This window comes from Tenrec ecaudatus, chromosome 5 (genome assembly GCF_050624435.1).
Source record: "Tenrec ecaudatus isolate mTenEca1 chromosome 5, mTenEca1.hap1, whole genome shotgun sequence".
Classification (NCBI taxonomy): domain Eukaryota; kingdom Metazoa; phylum Chordata; class Mammalia; order Afrosoricida; family Tenrecidae; genus Tenrec; species Tenrec ecaudatus.
Window position 1 is genome coordinate 43,348,259 of NC_134534.1, and position 12,803 is coordinate 43,361,061.

Genomic DNA, 12,803 nt, shown 5'->3' on the forward strand with positions numbered 1-12,803 from the left:
CTCCCAAAGATATGTACTGTAAATCCTGACCTGTATGCCAGTACTAATAATCCCATCTGGGAATGAGTTTTCTTTATGTAGATGAGGCAATATTAATATGCAGTGTTTTAAGTCAATTTATTTTGAAACAAAAATAGTGTACATTAAGTAAGCAAGCAGAGATGGGAAAATACACGGTATTTTTATTAAAAAATATGTAAGTATTCAGCTTCTTTTGCAAACTTCAGGGGAGAGGCAGTTTATTTATTTTTAGAGAAGCAAGAATATAACTTTGAGAGGTAGTTTATTTTATAGCGACATGTAAAAATATTAGTATAACATGCTTAGGTTAATACTAGGGGAGAGGGAGCCAAACTGGCCAAAAAGAAAGGTACAACACAGGTGTTAACTGGAGTAAAAATATGGTACATGTCATGTGATATGAAAATCATCAAGAAGACAACCAAAAAAACCAAACTGGAAAGAGACAAGGCCCTCTGCCAGAGCAGAGAACAGAGAGCGCCTTCCAATGGAGCCTGAGATGCAGGTTGTCTAGCCACCTAGCTTGAGAAAAGCATTTGTTAAAGCCACCTGTTAGTGTTATGTTTGTCACAACAGCACTAGATAACTGAGACAGTTCTTAAAATTTGTATATTTTGCTAGTCAAATGCCTAATTTACTTATCTCCAAGTCTTTGTAAATGGATTTTAGAACCTGACGATAATTTTGTGAATACAAGAAATATAATAATAGGGATATTTTTAGGTTCTGTTTTCTAAGCTCAGTGAGCACTCCATTAACAGCTGCTAAATGAATATGGTTGAATCATAATTTAAATAACTAAGCTACCAAAATTAGGATATTACATACACTCTCTTTTCAAACGTGAAGAAAATATTTAAGAAGTCAAAACTTACAATTTAAAAATGGAAGAAATGATCCCTAGTCAACATTTGAGCAAATTAGTAAACCTGTGTATAAAAAATTAACTGTTTAAAAATTACTTCTATACTAAATTTGGGCACTACCTAATTAGATATACTAAAGTTGAATGCTTCATGAAGTTAGTCAATCACAAATAGCAAATAATGTGAGGCCACTACCCTAAGACTAAAAACCAAGACCACGACTTACACACAGAGTGTGATTGCACAACTCATTTTTTTTTTTAGGCTTTTGGTTTGTATTAAACTTGTGTGCCTGTGCGTGTGTACATGTGTGCACACGTGCCTATGTGTGCATGCCGTGCAGTTTGTCACTCTGAACTGTCTCTACTGTGACACAGACATTCACAGTTGACAGATGGCCTTCTGCTGTCGGGACCCAGGCTGGTTGTGACTATGCCACGTGGCCAGAGTTGTCCGGCTGACCTCGGCTGGCAGCCTGCGTCCGTGTGCACAACTCATTTTAAAGGTCACGCACACTGAGCCATGGAAGGCGAGGAGGAATGCTCTAAAATCGATGTGGCAATAATTGTAAAATTCTCCTTGAGATGACTGAACTACCAAATTGTATGATATGTAAATGATGTGCCAACAAAACTGTTGGGGGGAAAACCCTTACATACCAAAGGGAACAGACTTTAGAGTGGGCGGTTGGGGTGGTGATAGATAAAGCAAGAGTCTGAGGCTGGCTGACAGGACTGACTTGGGTGAAAGGGAGAGTGGAGGTCCATAAGAAGAGAAAGCAGAGGGATGGAGTAGAGGGGAGCGGTCTGAGAAGTGGTTTGAATCAGTGAATACAGAGTTGATGGGTTTGTGGTCTGAAATGTCAATGTCCCCACCCAATTCACAATTAAAAAAAACACTAAAACTAAGAGCTAAATTTGAATTTTTATCTGATTTGTTGATGCTGTTATTGTTAGTTGCCACTGTGTTCATTTCCACTTATGACAGACCCATGTGTGCAGAGATCTGCTCCATTAGGGTTTCCAAGGGCGCAGCCTTTCAGAAGTGGACTGATCACCAGGCCTGTGGTTCCACCAGCCTTTTAGCTAGTAGTCAAGGAAGTAACAATTTGTGCCACTCCAGAGGCTCCTTTCACCTGGGTAATTTATAAATGATACTTTTATATATCAACGTAGAGAGTGAATTTACAGTATGTAAATGTTGGAAGAGTATTGAAAAGAAGCATTTGACATATTTTCATAATATATTAGCTAGGACTGTGAATGACTGTCATAGGTACTTACTTAATTCTTCTAAAAATAATTTGCAACATAGAAAGAAAACAAATAACTAAGACTAAAATGTAGAAAGGTAACAAAGAAGACTGTGTCAATCGCAAAAAAAAATCTTGAGATGGGGCCTGCAGGGATTCTTGACAAAGGAGCCAATTCATTGTAAAATTCCTATAGAAACAGAAAACAAAAAACACGCCATTAAAAATTTCTGGTGCATTAAACCTGGAAATATAAAAGTACTTTTGATCTCAAGAAGAACGAAGCAAATCCCACATTTATTTCCTTTAATCCATTTGCTTAAAAGGTAACAGCAAGGTCTATCTTTTAGAAACAAACATGATTATTAGTAATCCTCAACAAAGCACACACTTTCATCACAACTATCCTGATCAATCTACAATTACGGTTTTCTTCTTATCAAGTCTCTCTAAGGTCAAACACAATTTTAAGGGAGACAACAAGTATCTAACTTCTAGAAGACCACTGTGAGTTAGAATGGACTCCCCCGCAATGGAAATTGCCCTGCGACTGCAGAACAGTTGAAAAGTAGCCAGCTGGAATGGAGATGCATGGGAAGTACAAAATGCACACCTTGTTTCAAAAAAAAAGGAGGAGGAGTAAGTAAAGCAATAAAACAAGACTACGCAGAGCAGTGAGGAGTGACATTTTAGGGTACTTTCACTCTCTACAGTGAATGTTTTAATAATGGCTGAAATTACATTAAGGAAAACTTATTTATTAAATGTTATTATATATATTCATCATAAAGCACTTGAGAGATATAAAACTCCGGAAATAGACTTCCTTGAACTATAGCTAGTTGGCTTTCTATTTTGAAACAACGCAGTAGTAGTAGTAGTAATACTAGTTGGAAAAGGTTGCTGCTGTCAAATCCATTTCCACTCAGAGAGAGAAAAGAATTGTCCCACAGGATTTCCTAGCCTACAATCTTTACAGGAATTGTCACAATAATAACTATTTACTAGGGCTGACAACTGGCCAGCATTATAGTAGGCTCCATGAAAACAGAGATGAATTATTACAGTGATTCTCAACCTTCCTAATAATACGACCCTTTAATACAGTTCCTTATGTTGTGGTGACCGCCCCCCCCAACCATAAAATTATTTTCGTTGCTACTTCATAAGTATAATTTGGTTACTGTTATGAATTGGGCAACCCCGGTGAAAGGATTGTTCAATCCCCAAAGGAGTCACGACCCACAGGTTGAGAAGTGCTGGTCTATTAGAAGCAAAAACTAAATAAAGGCATTAAATACAGTAAGATATAGTCATCCATTCGTTGAACATTTATGGAGCACGAACTTTGTGCCAGGATTTGTTGTAATTACTGGGGACAATATAAACACAGTCCAGCTTATGGACAAACATCTGTGAGTCCTACAACCCATCATGCTAAGGTGGCATAGTTAATCTTATTTAACACATGTATCTCAAATGGTAAGTAACTGATACAAGATGGCAAAAGGCACTAGTGTGTAAACTGGCAACAGAACTAGGATCACTCTCATCCTTTGATGAAGTGACTTAATATGGACCTTCTATAACTCCCAACAAAGGACAAAGTGGGACTATGTAAATGAGGTGCTTGTGGGTCTCTAAGAAGATTGGACAGGTTACTAATCATGTAAATAATAAGGTACAAGGCACCCCTGTGGGGACATGACTATGCTGTTGAGGTGTTGGAATCCTACCAAGGGGATTTGCAGTTTTGCCACCCTGCTAGGCACAAAAGAAAGTCAATCCCAGAGCATAGGTGCATTTATTGAACCAGGGGTCTCTGCATTGGAGCTTCCTAATTCCAGGAAACAGAGGGGAGCTATAGCATTAGAGATCGTGCAAGACAACCAAAGACATGCAGCAGAGAAATAGCAGCAGCAGAGTCGAGAGCAGACCTGTTATCAAGAGCTGATAGCTTCATGCCTAGGTGGACTGATGGAGCAGGGTACCTCTACCTACTTATCATCAGAGTAAAAGAACTTTGTAATGCTTGTCCAAGCAGCACAGAAGCCAAGTCAAGGGGTCGAGCGCAGAGGGAAAACTTGCAGGTGGGTGTGACTGAGAAAAGGCTATCCTGATCAAAGAACTATATATATCCTCCGTGTTCTTGAACCTCAGCTGTGAAGGTCTGGAAGTTCTGTGTGGCCACTGCAATGGTCACACCCAGAAGAGAAGCAGAGTGCCGTGGGAAGGATGGTTGATGCAATAGCAGAATCAGCCCTGGTCTGCTGTTGACGGGGTCAAAACCTTCTACCCACATTGTTGGGTTCCGAAGCCCTAGTTCTGTGCATGAAACCTTGCTGCCTTCCATTCTTTCACTGTATTTGTTTACCCATGCATAAAATCAATTTAAATTAGTTGTCTAGTATGTGTCAGGTCTACATATATATGTCAGTCTTATTCTTATGTAGCATATAATCTCTAAGAGGTCTTTATTATATAATATATAAATACTTTGTTAACTGTGATATATTACAAGATAGAAATTCCATGCAGAATCTCTATAAGTACATGTAATCACAGCAAATAAGGTTCCAAGATATATGAATGAGATAATTATATATGTATTTATAATATTTATCTTCTGGTATGCAAGTAGCCAGTCAGTACATAAAATTAGTTTATTTCAGAAATTTGTTTTAAAAAACACTACTATCTAACAAGAAGAAAATGAAGTATGATTTAAGCTGAGGAAAATAAAATTCTTATCATCTCTCCCAGATATTATAGTATCCTAAATTATTTCTTTTCTAAGTGTTACAGAGTTAGAAGGAGTCCCTGTTGGTTAGGTCTCAGATGATGAACAAGCCTGGCAATCTGATTTCATCAACATTACAGCCTGGAACACTCCATGGGACAGTTCTGCTTTCACATGGGCTGGGGTGGGTTGGACATCAACTCAAGGGTATCTGTCAACAATAAAGGTAGTTGTGAGAATGCAGAATGCTCTGGAAAGTGGACCGCTGCAGATGCAGTTAGGTTAAAAGTTAACGCCCTATCATCGGATCTTCCTTATGATCCCCTTAAAATGTGTTCTAGTTAATATTTGCTGCTTTCTTTTTGATTAAGGTTTTAAATGTTTTATTATTCTTGTTAGCTTTGGGTTTTTAATGTTTTCCTGTAGATGAAATCCAGGACCGGTAATCTATAGAGACAGTGACTAAAGTGGTGGTTCCCTGGGGTCTGGCAGGGGGGAAACGGAGAGCTAATAATAATGACTACAAGACTGAAGAAAATGTTCTAAAACTGATTGTGTTGATTATGTGCAACTCTTCTTGATGTGATTGAACTACTGAATTGTATGATATGCAAAGTATATTCCAATAAAACAGTTGGGGAAAAAAGTCTTATGCTCCCTGCATTGACTGTTTTCATTATTAGTAGTATCTACTTACCTACATAAAATTAAACTTACTTAGTCATATTTAGCCCAAATTTTACTTCAAGGAATTTCAGCATGTGTCCATTTTCTTTGTGTGGGACAAACATCTGAAAAAGAAAAGAAGTTAAACAGGTAACTATGAGTTCTATTTATAGCAGTAAGACTTTAACCTAGATCTAGAAAACACAGCAAGATTATAAAACACATACTCAAAACAAGAATTAAATACCTGTGTGACTATGAAGCAACACAAGTGATCTGTATAAGCCAACCATATTAGTTTTTACTTAAGTATAAAACTATAATGGGGTTGTGTGGTGAAGTCAACTTTCTTAAAGGTTCTTCTATCTACTCCTAGCTCCCATCAAATGATGGGGTGGGGGCGTGAAAATACAGTGTGTGTAACACTAGGAGAGGCCTGGCCGTGAGGATGAGCTGTCTCTGCAGGAGGAAATCGGGAGAAAAGCCACCAGTAAAAGCACATTCAAGCTCTGCGTGTGAAGTGACAGAGGCAGTGACCAGAGGGACCAGCCGGGGCTGCATCACAGAGACCACAGAACAGAGCAAGAGAGCCAGGCTAAGGCAAGAAGGAGAGGGGAAGGGAGAGGGAGGGTGAGAGGTGAGCAGATAATGAGAAAACAGAGACGTGACAAGGAGACACAGCAACTGGCAGGCCTCCTGGGCCGTGAAAGTAACGGCCAAGGGAGCACATGGCTGAGAGCTGAGGCCTTGAGAGAGACTTGGCTGCTGGCTAGGAGAGGTGTTGCTGTGGACCTATGTCAGCTTCGTTACAGTTTTCTAATTCTAGCTTACAGCAACTTGTTAACTTCCCTCATAAATATCCGTATTTATGAGTGTTAGCTGTGAGTTCTGTGTGGCCATTGAGACAAATTACTGAACACAATGGAAAAACTGAATGCTTCAGGGGAATGGTTGGTATCAGAATAGAGATTGATGGTTGAAGCATGTCTGGCCTCTGCCTTGTGGCAACAGGCCTTGGGCGGGTGAGGAGCTGGCTTCTCCTCCTTTGCATGGCCAGAGGAGAGCAGATATGCCCAAGTTTTTCTCTCATGTAAGAAAATAATAATTTAAAAAAAAGAATTTTATTTCACCTGTTTAAGTACTTTATCAACTCTTTTTTTTCCCCGTTTTCATGTCTTTGTATTTTTTTTTACATTTTATTAGGGGATCCTACAACTCTTATCACAATCCATACATATACATACATCAATTATATAAAGCACATCCGCACATTCTTTGCCCTAATAATTTTCAAAGCATTTGCTCTCCACTTAACTTGATCAACTCTTGTAAACACCATTTATTTACCTCACTTATTCCAAATATTGCTTAATGTTAATTGGGTACTGATGACACTTTAAATTATATGAAAAAGTTAAGTATGCTTGTTCTTAAAAAAATTAAAAATCAAAATTCCAATTTTTCACCCAATATGCTTTGTATGATCATGTTTAATTCAAAATTATACTGCATAAGCCCCATTATCCTGCTAGCACCTTCTCACTAAAATCTAGTCCAGTATATTTTTATTATTCAATTTATTTCATTCTATGAAACTCAGATGGTTACTTACCTTCATTATGATATTAAATGTAATTGTCAGAGTACAAACCAAGTAAAAATTAATCACTTTCATAATTTTAGCTACAAAAGTTCCTTTCTTCACATTTAGCTGTGGGGAGAAAAAATTCACATGTGAACAAAGAAATGAGGTATGAAAACAAGAATTTAAAAATTAATCACAAGAATTATATTGTTATAAGGCAATTCCAATTACCTGAAGGCACTTAGCAAGCATTAAGGCTGCTACTAAACTCAATAAAGGAGACACCAATAAAGCTGGATTCTCAAACTGCAGCAAATATCCCAGAAACAGAGAAAATAAATAGATTTTATAAACTTCATACACCTGTTGGGAGGAAAACCAAAATAAGTAAGAATAAACCAAAATACAGTATACACTTTTGCATTAGTTTTATTTAGAAAAAAATTATAAAGTAAGTAAATGCGCTTTTTTTTTCCGGCGCTGACGACCGCTCGGCGATCATGCCTCTCGCAAAGGATCTCCTTCACCCCTCTCCCGAAGAGGAGAAGAGAAAACACAAGAAGAAGCGCCTGGTGCAGAGCCCCAATTCCTACTTCATGGATGTCAAATGCCCAGGCTGCTATAAAATCACCACGGTCTTCAGCCACGCACAAACAGTAGTTTTGTGTGTTGGCTGCTCTACTGTCCTCTGTCAGCCTACAGGAGGAAAAGCAAGGCTCACAGAAGGATGCTCCTTCAGACGGAAGCAGCACTAAAAGGCCCGGAGTCGAGATGAGTGGGAAGCCATTCTAATAAACCCATTTTGGATAAAAAAAAAAAAAAAAAAAGTAAGTAAATGCTCTACTACAATTCAGGATGGTATCATGCTCTGGCTCTGGACAAAGCGTGTATGAAAGAGACTGAAGGAGACTTTGATGGTTACCAGGGGTGCATGGGTGGGGAGAAGAAAGGAAGCCATAGGCAACTGAACAAACAGGTTTAAATTAAGAGAAAGAAAGGCAATATACCACAAGAGGGAGATGGGCAAAAAATAAAAGATGGAAAACATGGAAAGCCATAGGGAGAGTTCGTAAGTTGTTAAAAATTTTTTAAATGATGATGTGTTCTGTAAACCTCCACTTAATTCGTAATAAAAAGTTTTTTAAAATATATACGGATCTAAATCATACTGGACTTACTGAATACAACTATTGGTCTCTACTTGGCCAAAAGGGGAGTAAAAAAAACCAACCCAAAACCTCAAGAGAAGAAAGCAGTCTGACATAGTCTACATGAACCTGAGCCTGAGGTCACATGGATCTAGCCTGAGACAAAGAACAAGACGGTAAGCAAGCTACCACAGCTGACGAGGGTCACAATAGATGGACTTTGATATAATGAGAGTCAAAGGACAGCGTTAAGGAAGGAGTGCGGAGTGGAGACCCAAAGCCCATTTGTAGGTCACTGGACACCCCCTTACAGAAGGGTCTTGGGGAGGAGATGAGACAGTCAGGGTATGATGTAACAACAGTGAAACATACAACTTTCCTCTAGTTCCTAAATGCTTCCTTCTCCCCCTCCCCCCCACTATCATGATCTCAATTCTCCCTTGCAAATCTGGCTAGACCAGAGGATGTACACTGGTACAGATAGGAGCCGGAAACACAGGGAATCCAGGGCGGATGATCCCTTCAGGACCAGTGGTGTGAGTGGCTATACTGGGAGGGTGCGGGGAGGGTGGGATGGAAAGGGGGAACAGATTACAAGGATCTACTTGTGACGTTGGACAGGGAAAGATATGACAAAATAATAATTTATAAATTATCAAGGGCTCATGAGGGAGGTGGGGAGAGGAGAGGGAGGGGGGAAATGAGGAGCTGATGCCAGGGGCTTAGGTGGAGAGCACATGTTTTGAGAATGATGAGGGCAATGAATGCACAAATGTGCTTTACACAATTGATGTATGTATGCATTGTGGTAAGAGTTGTATGAGCCCCTAATAAAACAATTTTTTAAAAAGGACAGCATTTAAAAAAAAAAAAAAAAAAAGGACAGCATTAAAAAAGAAGAAATCTGTAAGAAGCTAGATTAGAATTATTTTTTAAAATAAAGACATCCTCGCTATTAGAAGTTCGGCTACTTGCTCCTTTTGCAGGCCTCAAGTACTAGCTGGGAGGGCCACCAGAAGTTCTTCTGCACTGGTAATGTTCTACTTCTTGATTTGCGTACTAGTTGTACACATGTCCGTTGACTGCTTCTCAGTTCCAAACGCTCCCTCTATCCTGCCTCGTAATGATGGGGGTGGTACTCTGAACTACATTTTGCTTCTCCACCTGGCTCCTTACTAAGCCCTGCCAATATAAAATGCTAGAGGGAGGGTGCAAAAGTGGAAGAGGAAGGAACTTGCTTCCTATTGCTTCCTGTCAGCTTGGTGCTCCCGTTATCACTTCCCTTCAACAGAACAATTCCTTCCTGCGGAAGTAGCTGAGAATGCAGCTTCCATTTTACAACCGGTTGAGGTTGAAGAACCCGCAAACCCTAAGACCAGCCAACCAGAGTCCCTAAGGTAGGTAGGTATCTGCTTTCTAGAGTTGCTACCACTATGATAGTTTTATCCTTTCAATTAATAAGTCAGTAGCTTTGTGCCTGATTAATAATTTGTTACATTAAATTCTCTGTTCAAATAAAGGTTGGGGCTCATCAAGATTCTGAAAACGTGGGTATGTGAAATTAGGAAAAGAATAGAAGAGTAAGAATTAACTAGTATTTAATAAATGTGTGGTAAATAAAAGGGCGATAAGAAAAAGAAACCTTTATCTACTGTGGGTAGGAGGATAAATTACCATAACTATTCTGGAAAAAGACTTGACATTACTTAATTAGGTTGAACAGGTACAATAATCTTTTGGCTTCATCACTAGGTCTATATAAGAGAATTAAAAAGTTTGTAGAAAAATGCAATGAAAAGATAATGGAAACGTTTCCATGAACTATCTGAAGCCTTCTCATGCTCTAAGGAATAGTGCATGTACCTGCCAGGTAAAACATACAATCATGTTAATAGCAGCATTGGTCAGATAAACACTGGGGGTTGGTGGGTGGGGATGCCTTTTAATAACACAATGTATATATTAAAAAATTAATGAAATATAGTTTATACATCACCATGGATGGGTCTCAAAAAGCAAATGAGGAAAAGGTAAATAATATATTGTTCACAAGTCATGAGGAGATTCAAAAAGTTGTAGAAAAATTCCAATATTCTTTAATTCCAAATTTCCGTGAACTTTCTGAAGGATCCTTCATATTTTTTTAAGATTATAGAGCAGCAAAATTAATTTAAGGGAAATAAGTGAAAGTATTAACAAAAGTCAGGATAGTCAGCTTCTGTCAGGGAGGGAGCAAGAGTGGGGCTCCATTTCTGCATCTTGGTAGTCAAGAATTCATATTTTATTCCATAAACCATCCATATTCCTTTTTGTACAAGTTCTAAATTTTACCTTAAAGAACAAAAGCATAGAGATGGAGGAGATAAGGCCAGAAAATACATGGCAGCCCTGGGGTGATTTCAGAAGGCTATGTGGAAGGAGGAAGGAGCCCGGTGTACTGGATTACTCACTGGGCTCACCACAGCTCAGCAGCTGGAATCCAGCCATCACTCCACGGGCCAGAGAGAGGCTGACTGCTCCCAAAGAGATTTACAGGCTCGGAAACCCTGGGGAGCAGGGTCACTCTTGAGGTCGATGGCAGGGGGCTGGATGTTTTCACCATGTTTGGTAAAGGGGCAGCAAAAAAGAGGAAAGCCTCTGACAAAAACGACGGACACAGTGGCTGCAAGAATGGACTCACGCGTAACAATTGAGAAGGGCACAGGCCCGGGCAGTGTCTCTTTCTATTGTGCGTCGTAGGGTCACTGTGAGTGGGACCCAACTCAATGGTGCCTACCCATCACAAGGAGTTTTCAAAGTGCGTCCAAAGGGCTGAGGGAGATGAGCTTAACAGTCTTTGAGTATAAGCATAAATCTTTTCAAACAAACCTTAAAAGAGAAATGGTTTTAAAATACATGCTGTTACAACATTTATTCCTTAGATTTAAAATCAATTTCAAAACGCCATACAACTATACCTTGTCACTTTGCTCCAGTGAAAAGCTATCTAGTAGGAAGAGAGATATTGCTTGGAGAAACAGGAGGTAGTGGCTGTACTCCCACATCATCATAAAAGTGTACGTGGAAGCACTCATCAATAAGTAGCAAAACCTCTAAGGAAAACAAAAGAAAATAAGTATCAGTAGCATTATTATCATAAAATCAATGGGGTTCCCCAGGTTCCAGTCTCCAGGTTCAGAGTACACAGAGTTCAATCGATTGGGAAGTCGAGTTGTGCAGGGCCACAACTCCTGGGTGGAACTGTACTTCCATAGACTCCTCACACCGACAGTCTGGAGTTCTGTGTCACTGGAAAAATGGTTGATGTTATCAATGCAATTGCCTTATACCCCAGACAGATGACTGACCATGGTTTTTCTGCCTTTTGTTTGTTTGCTGGTTGGTTACTGTTGGTGATGGTAGTAGTCTTAAGGTGTTGTGTTTTTGTCATAATAAACCGCCAAAGTAAACCAAAGTTGTGCATAACCTGTGAACAAGCAGATGGCTTCTGGGCCCCCATTGAACTCTAGCCCCAATCCAAGAACAGATAGTTCTGATAGCATGGCCCTGCTCGATACTCACCTTCATTAAAGGATCACTGAAGATAAAAGAGGTACAGCAAACTGTGGTGAAGAAAGCAGATGGTGCCCAGCTATCAACTGGCATAGTATCTGGGGTCTTAAAGGCTTGTATTCAAACAAACAGCCATGTAAGTGAGGAGTCAACTAAGCCCACATAGAAGAAGCACAAGAGCTTGTGTGATCCAAAGATGACAATGATAAAATCTAAATATGACGAAGGGAAAAGTATCAGAGCTTAAATTGTGCCGCCCAATTTGCAGAAGGCTATAGAGGACAGGGGGAGCCCAAAACCCATCTGCAGTGTACCTAGTGAGATGAAGCCTCTGGCACATCCCCACTAGCCATGGGCAAGGGACTCAAAAAGCTTTACGGTCAAACAGAGACCACTGTAAACGTGATTACGCTAGAACGGTCTTGATACGTGCTCAGGTGACCTCTATCTTGACCCAACCTGAACTTGTTCTAGGCAAAAGAATTTCTTACTTGTTCCATGGCAAATTTCTTTCTGGCTTGTAAAATATTTATGGTGGTCTTTTCTCTCTTCCTTACTATTTGTATTTTTATCTTTATGTTATTTTGTTTTTGTTGTTATCATCTGTTGGGTTCCCCAGATTATGAGGCACAGGAGCAGCAGATACAAAGAGATAACTGATTAAATGGTTGATTGGAATGTGAGGGTGGGGGGGAGTAGGAGACAGGGAGGGTGAGTTGGGGAGAAAAAAATGAATGCGGGAGGGAGCACAGGAACTGACTGTGGTTATGCACATACAACGCATGTTAAAAGCAATTTAACCATAGAAATGTAGGACATGTGAATATTATATCAAGAAAATACACAGAAAGAAACAAAAGAAACCAAACTTGACCAGGAAGTGAAAGGAAAATAACTGTTGTGTAGGGACATGGGGCTTAGGTCAATGGTGATGGAATTATTTGGCAAAGGATATCAATAATGCTTACACAAC

The 12,803-nt window shown here is 39.5% G+C and overlaps 2 protein-coding genes across 2 annotated transcripts in view; one reads left to right on the forward strand and one right to left on the reverse strand.

Annotated features, from left to right (window-relative positions):
* Positions 1-12,803, reverse strand: part of DPY19L4 (dpy-19 like 4) — a 52,219-nt gene that overhangs the window by 18,840 nt on the left and 20,576 nt on the right. The window contains exons 8-12 of the mRNA XM_075549476.1: positions 11,236-11,370; positions 7,362-7,493; positions 7,158-7,256; positions 5,597-5,670; positions 2,171-2,329 (exon numbers count right to left, since the gene is read on the reverse strand). Of these exons, the coding sequence (XP_075405591.1) occupies positions 2,171-2,329; positions 5,597-5,670; positions 7,158-7,256; positions 7,362-7,493; positions 11,236-11,370 (599 nt within the window). The remainder of the gene's footprint in view (positions 1-2,170; positions 2,330-5,596; positions 5,671-7,157; positions 7,257-7,361; positions 7,494-11,235; positions 11,371-12,803) is intronic.
* On the forward strand, positions 7,602-7,966 carry LOC142448703 (small ribosomal subunit protein eS27). The gene has a single exon (XM_075550609.1). It carries the CDS (start codon positions 7,631-7,633, stop codon positions 7,883-7,885), a length of 255 nt encoding a protein of 84 aa, XP_075406724.1. The 5' UTR covers positions 7,602-7,630; the 3' UTR covers positions 7,886-7,966.